The following is an 11,419-nucleotide window of genomic DNA, read 5'->3' on the forward strand; positions in this document are numbered from 1 at the left end:
TAACCCAGGGTATCTCTTGGATAGAGAGAAGTCTGGGGGCATGAATCTGTGTCATTGACCAATAATAAAACTATTAGCAGAAAATAAATTATGTCATTGGTAATTCTTATTATTTTACGAGCTCTGCAATGTCAACAACAGCACACACAAGATGACTTTTTTTTTCATGCTTATTTGATCCAGCCAGCATGTTCGCTTCTGAAATGTATATTTAATTAATCTTCAGAAACATTCTCTGGTCTCTGTGTGAGTCATGCTAAATTGAGATCAACTGTCTTCCAGGTGAAGATGTTCTCTTTACTGTCTGAGTGACAGTGGGATCTTCTCTTCACTCCAAAAGACCCTCTATCATCGATCCTGCAAGACACTTACACCATGACCCAAACACCTTATGAAATGATTCCTGGAAGACACTGACATAAATTATAAAGTAGACACAAATAAAAACAAGAAACACAAAACTTCTTGGGAATTCACAATGGGAGATCCCAACATCAGCCACTTAGCGGATGTATATGTTGAGACCCGTGACCACATGCTGGGAGGAAGCAAGCTTGACCCATTGACGGATAACTACGACATGGACTATGGTGTTCCCGACAACGAGATGCCCGACACCACGCAAGGCACAGCCTTCTTCGTCGCCACCATTGTCATCACCGTGGTGCTCATCTGCATTATGCTCGTCTGCGGTGTTGGCAACTTCCTGTTTATAGCTACTTTGGCACGGTACAAGAAGCTGCGTAACATCACTAACCTACTCATTGCTAACCTTGCAATATCAGACTTCATAGTGTCAGTGGTGTGTTGCCCGTTCCTGGTGGATTACTATGTGGTGAAGCAGCTGTCCTGGGACCATGGCCTGGTGCTGTGTGCCTCAGTTAACTACATCAGGACTGTGTCTCTCTACGTGTCCACTAACGCACTGCTGGCTATCGCAGCAGACAGGTGGGTGCCTCATTCCCTTTTATTGGTGTCTTTCAATGACAGGCATGTGTGTGTGTGCGTGTGTGTGTGTCCAGTAATTGCCTTGCACAGTTCTATTTTGTTGAGGCCGTCTTGACCCCTTGTTTTCTTGGTACATAAGTCAGCCTTATTGTAATCAATAAGGAACTCAGCAGGATCTACCATCAAAGTCAGTGTCAATATCTCTAAATTGTCCCCTGTACGTGTCTTCCTTCCTTTGTCGCACTGACCTGAAAAATAAATAGGTTTGTTTGGTTGAGTTTCTTATATATTGCTTCCACCTGTCAAATCATTTCAAAACAAACTAAAAAAAGAGGAAGAAGGTAAGCTATTGGGGAACATCTTTAATAAGGAGGACCAGCACAGAGAAAAAAATGTATGAAATGTATTCATTCACTACTGTAAGTCGCTCTGATAAGAGCGTCTGCTAAATGACTAAAATGTAAAATGTAAATGTAAAAGATCAGCCTGCTGTATAGAAGAGAACGACTAATCTAAGGCGGGATTCAACAGCTGTTTCTTCATTCACTCATCTAAAAGACTTGTCTCTCATCTTTTACATGCTTGAAAAACATATTTTAAATCAAAACTGTATCAATAATTAGAGAAGAAGTTCATCACACTTCTGGATATGAGTAGTTAACTTTCTTCATGCCAATGGCTTGTGTATATATTAATTGTCTTTTGTGCTGGCTACAGTAGGTACTGGATTTGATTGTGCTGGTTGAGGTGTTCAAGTCTATAAAGAACGAAAACAGCAGATAACCCTAAACACCACGTAAATTCAATGTGGAAATGTTGGTAATATTTGGTAAAGACTGTGCTCAATGAAAGTTCAAACTTTATTCACCTAGGTTTGTTGAATTCCCAATGGGATATCACAAAAAAAAAATCTGATTTTTGGTTTAGTTGTCATCTAAATGTGTTATCATCGCGCTTTCAACCATTTAAAAACACAACAAAGTTCACATGGGAATACTATGTCAGATATTTTGTATTTAAACAACAACTTAATGTATCACTGTGCTTAATCTGAGATACATAGTGCAAGTGATCAATGCTGTTTGAGATTCTGCACAGATTATTATACCAATTGTGAAGATCTTCACAGAACTGCGATCTTTGCATGCTATCATGAACATGCATGCTATCTATGATTATATTAGACGTAGTTATAGTTACAGTAGGCTAACTTCAAAATGTGGCTATGGATGTGTGACTCATTTTAAGGTTGAATAAATACTGTTACATTAGTTTGTAAAACAGCCTTAACATTAATCAATTTCCTGTATTACAAAAGTAATATTGAATTGTGTCTGGTTGTCAAAGCAACCAAATATCAACATTTAAAGGATGTCTAATGCTTGGATAGTTTCATCTGAGCCACTGGCTTTATGCTATTTTTTGGTTTAGTTGGAGATGGGAATCCAACATATCATTTGTTTAACTTGTCAACAAGTTAAAAGGCTTTTAAATTTTGTTTATTTAACTAGGCATGTCAGTTAAGAACAAATTCTTATTTAAAATGACAGCCTAGTAATAGTGGGTTAACTGCCTTGTACAGGTGCGGAACGACAGATTTCTACCTTGTCAGCTCAAGGATTTGAACTAGCAACCTTTTGGTTACTGGCACAATGCTCTAACCACTAGGCTACCTGCCACCCCAATATTTACTCTATTGCAAAAGTGGTACTGAATTGTGTTTGGTTGTCAACACAACCAAATATCACACTTGAAGGAGATGTATCTTTGTGCCACTGTCTGGCTTTAATTCCAGTTTGTCTACAAAATAGTCATTGATATGTTGGATTCACATTTCCATCTCAACCAAGAATCAAAGTTAAAGAATAGGACTACATAAATTAACTTTAAATAAAGTGCATTTCAAGTTTGATTTGATTGGATGTAGTCATTTTCTAAAACTTTGAGGTTTGGTTGAGAATCCAACATGTCAATTATTAATTTGTAGACACATTTGAACAGGACTAAATCTAACTAAACTTTAAATGCACTTTAAATAAGGTTTATTTTTAGGGACCACTTTTGTCCCGTGGAAGATACTTTTACAACTACTGGTTAAAAAGTGTATGAAAGTACAGCAAAATCACTTTAACTTCAGTTGATAACGCATTGTCCATTTGATGAAACAATTCAGAATTCTATAGCTATGTTACTGATTCAAGGCCCATGGCTTTGACTGCAGCACCCTCAGCACCCACACTTCCCACAGCTATGAGTACATGCAACTTAATATGTGAATTGTTAACCCTTTAGACCCAAATAGAATTTAAAAAAACCTGCTGCTGTAGATTACTGAAAATTTTCAAGATAAAGCTCATTTTTTACTAAAGTATGTGGACACCTGCTTGTCAAACATCTCATTCCAAAATCAGGGGCATTAATATGATGTTGGTCCTCCCTTTGCTGCCATAACAGCCTCCACTCGTCTGGGAAGGCTCTCCACTAGATGTTGGAACATTGCTGTGGGGACTTACTTCCATTCAGCCACAAGAGCATTACTGAGGTTGGGCACTGATGTTGGGCAGTTAGGCCTGGCTCATAGTCGGCATACCAATTCATCCCAAAGGTGTTCATTGGGGTTGAGGTCAAGGTTCTGGGCAGGCCAGTCACGTTCTTCCACACCGATCTCTACAAACTATTTCTGTATGGACCTCGCAGTGTGCACGGGGGCATTATCATGCTGAAACAGGAAAGGGCCTTCCCCAAACTGTTGCCACAAAGTTGGAAGCACAGAATTGCTGTAACGTTAAGATTTTCTAAGGGGCCTAGCCCAGACCTTGAAAAACAGCCCCAGACCATTATTCCGCCTCCACCAAACTTTACAGTTGGCACTATGCATTCGGGCAGGTAGCATTCTCCTGACATTCACAAAACCCAGATTCATACGTTGGACTGTCAGATGGTGAAGCATCATTCATCAATCCAGAAAACGCGTTTCCACTGCGATGAGCTTTACACCACTCCAGTCAATGTTTGCATTGCACATGGTGATCAAATGTACCAAGTATAATATATTATACTTATAAATATTACTTACGTATAAATATTTTTTTAATTATCCAAAATGTGAGCAGAGGACAATTTTCAGAAAGTATTTCAAAAGCCACACAAAGTAGGACATCTGATTGTTACAGAAGTAAGAAGAATATTTAGAACCTACAGGCTACTTATTTCATCCCAGGGACTGTTGAACTGTTTTCTGATTAGAAGAAACATTCTGTGAACACTTATGAGGAAATCTCACATTTATCTTAAGGGACATGACTGCGCTGAATTCTCAGAAGCCCTGTCCGGCCTACTCGGCCCACCCTCTGTGAGTATCCATAAAAATGACATAACTTGTAAACAGACGTGACATCAAGTTTCTTTGACACCATGAGGAACAAATGACCTAACTCTCCTTGGAAACCAATCACCGATTGACAAAAACCTATCCTACTCATACCGAAGCAATCATCCCAGAGGTGGTCCTGCAGGAATGCACTGTTTGCTGCATTTGAGACGGACTAAGTTTGCAATCCATCCCGGCTGGGAGCAGAGGAAGAATTCACTGCATGGAAGAGCTCACATAGACTTTACTTTCCTGGACTGAGAACTGAGAGGGAGCGAGAGAGAGTCTTGGACAACACGCCTTTTTCAGATAAACATTCTATCGTAACGTAATCCTACCTGGCAAACAACATCAGTGTACAAATAAAATACCGCATTGCAATATTAATTTCCTCTGAAAGTGGCGCTTTGTGTGTGTAAAGTGGTGGAAGTCTTTGAGTGTTGTAAGACGGCAGTTTAAATTTACAAACCCATGGTCAATATTGTCCCAGCACTGTCCACCTCAGATGCTAATCGATTGCCTAGTTCATGTCTATTCCTGGTTGGGGAATTATATTGTTCACGGTTGCGAAAGCCTATGTTGACGTACTCCTCTCACATTTTCTCTTTCAATGAATAAGATAATACCATTATCAAAGGTCCTGTAAATGTGTTCTGTTGTTCCCCATTGTACCCTGTTAATAAGAGTCTATTGACGTACCCGTGAATCAATCTAAGTAGCGTAATGAAAAAATCCCCATCAAACTGTCAGTTTAAGCTAGAAATATTTGTTTTGCACACCATGAAACATCTCAAAAATTGGTCTTCTCACAAAAACATCTGTAACGTCGGAACGGTTTGAGCTATGGTTTGGGCTACCACTGTGAAAAAGGGAGACTCTCTTGAACATGATGATGTTCTCCGTTTATAAAAATAATTTATGCATGTGTTATTCAATCCGTTTCTATGGGTAGTAAAGGCCAAAATAAATATTTGATCAAATTCCAAATCCAATATGACCATCTTAAAACAATTCCATATGTAATCTTAGTTAAACCCCCCCCCCCCCCCCAATTATTTAGTGTAGTAAATACAACTTTGAAATGTATTATTTGTGGCATGGAATTGTTTTAAGATGGTCACACTATGGATAATTGTTCTATTTATACATTGGAGATGCTTACCATACAACATTGACAAAGCTTGAATAATTATTTAAAGAATAATGTGCAAATATTGTACAATCCAGGTGTGCCAAGCTTTTACAGACTTACCTAGAAAAACTCACAGCTTTAATCGCTGCCAAATGTGATTCTAACAGGTATTGACTCAGGGGTGTGAATAAATTTGTAATTGACAATTAAAAAAAAAAAAAACATGTTTTCACTTAGTCATTATGGGGTGTGTGTAGATAGTGAGAACACTTTATTTTATTTTATTCAGGCTGTAACACAACAAAATCTGGAATAAGTCAAGGGGTATGGATACTTTGTGAAGGCACTGTATATATAGTGTATTGTTACGGCCTTATTTACAATTGTATTAAATACATTTGTTCTTCATTAATCTACACACAATACACTACAATGACAAAGCGAAAACAGGTTTTTAGAACTGTTTGCAAATGTATTAAAAATAAAAACAGAAATACCTTATTTACATAAGTATTCAGACCCTTTACTATGAGCCTCCGAAATTGAGCTCAGGTTCAGTCTGTTTCCGTTGATCATCCTTAAGATGTTTCTCTAACTTGATTGGAGTCCACCTGTGGTAAATTCAATTGATTGGACATGATTTGGAAAGGCACACACCTGACTATATAAAGTCCAACAGTTGACATTACATGTCAGAGTAAAAACCAAGCCATGCGGTCTAACGAATTGTCCGTAGAGCTCTGCGACAGGATTGTTTTGAGGCACAGATCTGGGGAAGAGTACCAAAAAATGTCTTCAGCATTGAAGGTCCCCAAGAACACAGTTGCGTCCATCATTCTTAAATGGAAGAAGTTTGAAACCACCAAGACTCTTCCTAGAGCTGGCCACCCGGCCAAACTGAGCAATCGGGGGAGAAGGGCCTTGATCAGGGAGGTGACCGATAACCCGATGGTCACTCTGACAGCGCTCCAGAATTCCTCTGTGGAGATGGGAGAGCCTTCCAGAATCTCTGCAGCACTCCACCAATCAGGCCGTTATGGTAGAGTGGCCAGACGGAAGCCACTCATCAGAAAAAGGCACATGACAGCCCGCTTGGAGTTTGAAAAAAGGCACCTAAAGGACTCTCAGACCATGAAAAACAAGATTCTCTGATCTGATGAAACCAAGATTGAACTCTTTGGCCTGAATGCCAAGCGTCTGGAGGAAACTTGGCACCATCCCTACGGTGAAGCATGGTGGTGGCAGCATCATGCTCTGGGGATGTTTTTTAGTGACAGGGACTGGGAGACTAGTCAGGATTGAAGGAAAGATGAACGGAGCAAAGTACAGAGAGATCCTTGATGAAAACCGCTCCAGAGCGCTCAGAACTTCAGACCTGAACCTTGAACCTGATCGAACATCTCTGGAGAGACCTAAAAATAGCTGTGCAGCGACGCTCCCCATTCTACCTGAAAGAGCTTGAGAGGATCTGCAGAGAAGAATGGGAGAAACTCCCCAAATACAGGTGTGCCAAGCTTGTAGCATCATACCCAAGAAGACTCGATGCTGTAATTACTGCCAAAGGTGCTTCAACAAAGTACTGAGTAAAGGGTCTGAATACTTATGTAAATTATCGAGGCACAAGGCGAGACCCAGAAACAGGCAAGGGTCAAAACCCGGGAGGAATAGAAAAAGGAGAATAGCAAAAAGGAGTACGAGAAAAACACACCGGTTGACTTGACTAAACAAGTGGCCCCCTGGAGAGGTTCAAATGCCGAAGAGAGGAGAGGTAGGGGGTAACGATTCTTGACAGTAATGTCATTAAGTCCCCGGTAGTCAATGCACGGACGCAGGGTCTTGTCCTTCTTCTCTACAAAGAAAAACCTTGCACCGGCAGGAGATGCAGACTCCTCTATGTACTCTCCATAGCTTTGGTCTCTGGTTCTAACAGAGAGTACAATCGACCCCGAGGTGGTGTAGTGCCTGGGAGAAGAGCAATGGCACAATCATAAGGACGGTGCGGGGGAAGGGATGTAGCACGTGCCTTACTGAACACTTCCAGGAGGTCATGGTATTCTGTGGGGATAGCAGAGACATCCACAGTCTTGCTGACATCCAGAGGAAGACAACTTGAGGAAGGCTGTGCTGCTTGAAGGCAGTGGGAATGGCAAAATTGGCTCCAACCCAGGATGGGCTTGTGGTCCAATCAATCATCGAATTGTGCTTTTGAAGCCAGGAAAATCCCAAAACAACCAGGACATGGGGAGATGCAATGAGGAGGAACTGTATTGTCTCACTGTGGTTACCAGAAACCCGTAATTGAACGGGCACAGTACTATGGGTGACTTCCCCTATAGAGCGACCGTCCAGTGCCCTAGCATCCATGGGCACAGAGAGAGGCTGAGTGGGAACACCAAGCTCCGAAGCTATCGTGGCATCCATAAAACTTTCATCAGCCCAAGAGTCAATGAGCACTCAGAGAGACATAGATTGGTCTCCCCACAGCACAAGAGCAAGAAGGGGTGTGCAGGTGATGGGAATTAGGGAACTCCCAGTCTGACTCACCATAGTACTGGCACCAACTAGAGACAAGGTTTTCCTAATAGGGCAGGCAGCTATAAAATGTCCTTCCCCTCCACAGTACAGACAACAGTTATTATTCATCCTTCGTGAGCATTTCCCAACTGATAACCTAGCTCTTCCCAACTGCATAGGCTTAGGAGTATCCAACTCACCGGTCATAGATTCCCAAGAGGGCTCGGGTGGCTTCGAATCTTCTCAGAAGAGCTGCCTTCGCGCCATAGCGGGTGCACAAGTGTGACCAAGACCAGACCTCCTCTCACTCTTGCGTTCCCTTAGGCGTCCATTAATTTAAATGGTAAAGGCGATAAGGGAGCAGAGATCCATTGGCAATTCCCGAGCAGCTAGCTCATCCTTGACCACCTCAGATAATCTGTGCAAAAAAGTATCAAAACGAGACTCTGGATTCCAGGCACTCTTGGCGGCCAACGTGCGAAAATCAAACGCGTAGTCTGCCACACTACGGGAGTTTTGACGTAAGTCAAGCAGTTTACTGGCTGCCTTTCTCCCGGAAACCGGAGACTCAAATACCTTTCTCACTTCTGCCATGAATTCCTCCAGATGACCACAAATGACAGATTATTGCTCCCAAACCGCCGTAGCCCAGGAGAGCGCCCTTCCCGACATTAGCGTAATAATAAACGCTATCCTCGATCTGTCTGAAGGAAACGAAGATGGCTGTAGCTCAAAAATAAGCGAGCACTGAGAAAGAAAACCCCGGCAGGTACCAGGATTCCCCGAATATCGCTCCGGAGGAGGTAAGTGGGGTTCTCGGGGAGCCAGGATAGGCTGTACAAACTCACCACAGATAGGAGAAAAATTACAGGGTGATTAGGGATTTTCAGAGGTGGCAGGTAGCCTCTGAGCTAACTCCCTGATTTGCTCCATAATAGCCTTTAACCCATGATCATGGTGTTCCGTTAAGGACCTGAGCCCTTCCAAAAGGCCCTGTAGCAACTTCTCATGTCTCCTAATGGTGGCTCCCTGCAGGGAGACAGCATGGCGGAGCTGGCCCAAGACTGCTGGGTCTGTCATGGCCAGTTCATACTATCAAGGCACAAGGTGAGACACAGAAACAAGCAGGGGTCAAAACCGGGAGGACTAGATAAAGGAGAACAGCAAAAGGAATACGGGGAAAAACACGCTGGTTGACTTGCCTAAACATACAAGACGAACTGGCACAGACAGACAGGAAACACAGGGATAAATACACTGGGGAAATAAGCGACACCTGGAGGGGGTGGAGACAATCACAGGAACAGGTGAAACAGATCAGGGTGTGACAGTAAATGTCATATTTCAGTTTTTTTTACCTGTTTTGGTTTGTCATTATGGGGTATTGTGTGTAGACTGATGAGGAAGAAAAAACGATTTAATCCATTTTACGTAACAAAATGTGGAAAAAGTCAAGGGGTCTGAATGCATTGTTAAACACTTTCATATAGTGTTTTGTGTATGTCCCTAACAGGGTCGAAATATCTCATGGTCCATGTGTGAACAATCCACCTACAATTATTAGGATTTAAGAGCCTGAGCTTGACCAATGTGTTTTTCTTAAAGTCAAACATGTAATTCTTCTGATAGAATACTAAAAACATGACATCTAGCTTTTCCCCTAAAAGTTATGAGGTACAATAGGTACCAGATAGTAGGAGTGGCCCAGCTCTGTTCACCATGGGCAGTGCAGCCAGGGCTAGCACATTAGGGAGCGACACCACTTTATATTTTCATGTCTATTACAAAGAGACACCCGCATCAGCTATGCAGGTGACGGTTATCGTCGGTTAACACTTGATCTGATTGAATCTAGGCGTTAGCCCCGCAATGATTATGAGAAGGTTGCGATATTATTTTAAAACATTTTTCTCATGGCCCAGGCTTAAGTTTTTCCTGGAAGATAGAGCGGTGATCTGTTGATGAGAATACTGGAATTAGGAAGGTTTTATTATACCATCAAACGAGCATTTATCTTATTTACCCTGGGTGATTTACCCTGGCTGATATTCATCCACTCTTGGTAGAGCATGGAAAACTGTTTAGAATTTTTCATTAACATTTTTGTTGAATTGTCATCATCCTCCAAGAGCAGCTCTACTGTTTGTAGACCCCATTAGGATTGGTTTCATGCACCTACGTTAAATTGTAAAGGAAGCGACAGTATACTTTTCATTTGCATGTAGCCTAATGCAAATCTAAACTGACTATTTCTCTTCCCTTGATGCAAGTAGTGGCCACATTTGTTTACTTTTTAACTTTTTATATACATTAATACACCCTCCTCTGTCCTCAGGTACATGGCCATCGTCCATCCTCTGAGGCCCCGTATGAAGTACCAGACGGCCTACTGTCTGATTACTGGTGTGTGGATCGTACCCATCCTCATCTCCATCCCTTCTGCCTTCTTTGCCTCTGAGACCATGTACCCTCACGGTGGTGCCAGCGCCTCTCACAATACCCACAAGACCTTCTGTGCCCAAATCTGGCCTGTGGACCAGCAGGCATACTACCGCTCCTACTTCCTGTTTATCTTTGCCCTGGAGTTCCTCGGGCCCGTTTTTGTCATGGCGCTATGTTATACACGGATTTTCCGTGAGCTCTGGTTCAGGAACGTCCCGGGCTTCCAGACGGAGCAGATCCGGAAGAGGTTGCGTGGTCGGCGTAAGACAGTCATGGTTCTGATCGTGATCCTGACGGCATACATTCTGTGCTGGGCACCATATTATGGCTTCACCATCCTACGCGACTTCCACCCGACACTCATCTCCCGCCAGAGGAACTCCCTGGTGGCCTTCTACATCATTGAGTGCATCGCCATGAGCAACAGCATGATCAACACCTTCTGCTTTGTCAGCGTCAAGAACAACACAGTCAAGTATCTGAAGAGGAATGTGCTGCTGTGCTGGAGATCCACCTATGCTCCCCGTAAGACCATTGACATGATCGACATCCAGGCATGCTCCATGCCCGAACCAAGGAAGTCGAATGCATTCGCTTGAGGTGAACGGGGAGATGCCATTTTGAAACATTCATACATGTTTTTTGGATGTTCTTGTTGCATCTGAAACTTGAGGCAGGGTTAGGGTTTGGAGTTCCACAGTTGTTATGATGTCTCTTTCATGGAGATGTCTTTGAGTTGGTGTGTTCCTGTGTTTTGGCACAACAGAACTTCAAAGAAGCTAATGTAAATATTGTTTTATGATATCACCACACATCCTAGTATCCTGGTACAATAAGGGATTAAGGGAAATTGACCATCTCTTTTTTCTGTCAACCAAGTAAGTGAGAAATTCTGTATTCCGTCAACCCATTTGTTTAGATTTTTTCAAGTCCGACATACAATCACCGGTCACTTTATTCGGTACACACATCTGGTACCTGGTCGTACCTGAATTCTTCGGGCATTCTCCAAG

General features: G+C 42.4%; 1 protein-coding gene across 1 annotated transcript; it reads left to right on the forward strand.

The window, feature by feature from the left end:
- The first annotated feature begins 478 nt into the window (after nucleotides 1–478).
- Nucleotides 479–11,075, forward strand: LOC106605652 (prokineticin receptor 2-like). The gene is made up of 2 exons (XM_045696169.1): nucleotides 479–948; nucleotides 10,300–11,075. Exons 1-2 carry the CDS (start codon nucleotides 479–481, stop codon nucleotides 11,003–11,005), a joined length of 1,176 nt encoding a protein of 391 aa, XP_045552125.1. The 3' UTR covers nucleotides 11,006–11,075.
- Nucleotides 11,076–11,419: the final 344 nt, after the last annotated feature.

The sequence above is a fragment of the Salmo salar genome, chromosome ssa01, assembly GCF_905237065.1.
Source record: "Salmo salar chromosome ssa01, Ssal_v3.1, whole genome shotgun sequence".
Lineage (NCBI taxonomy): Eukaryota > Metazoa > Chordata > Actinopteri > Salmoniformes > Salmonidae > Salmo > Salmo salar.

Bases quoted from the DNA above. Each gene is read 5' to 3' on its own strand.
- LOC106605652 (XM_045696169.1), top strand. From the start codon at position 479: ATGGGAGATCCCAACATCAGCCACTTAGCGGATGTATATGTTGAGACC. The intron at 949-10,299 runs GTGGGTGCCTCA...CTCTGTCCTCAG, and splicing joins CTGGCTATCGCAGCAGACAG to GTACATGGCCATCGTCCATC.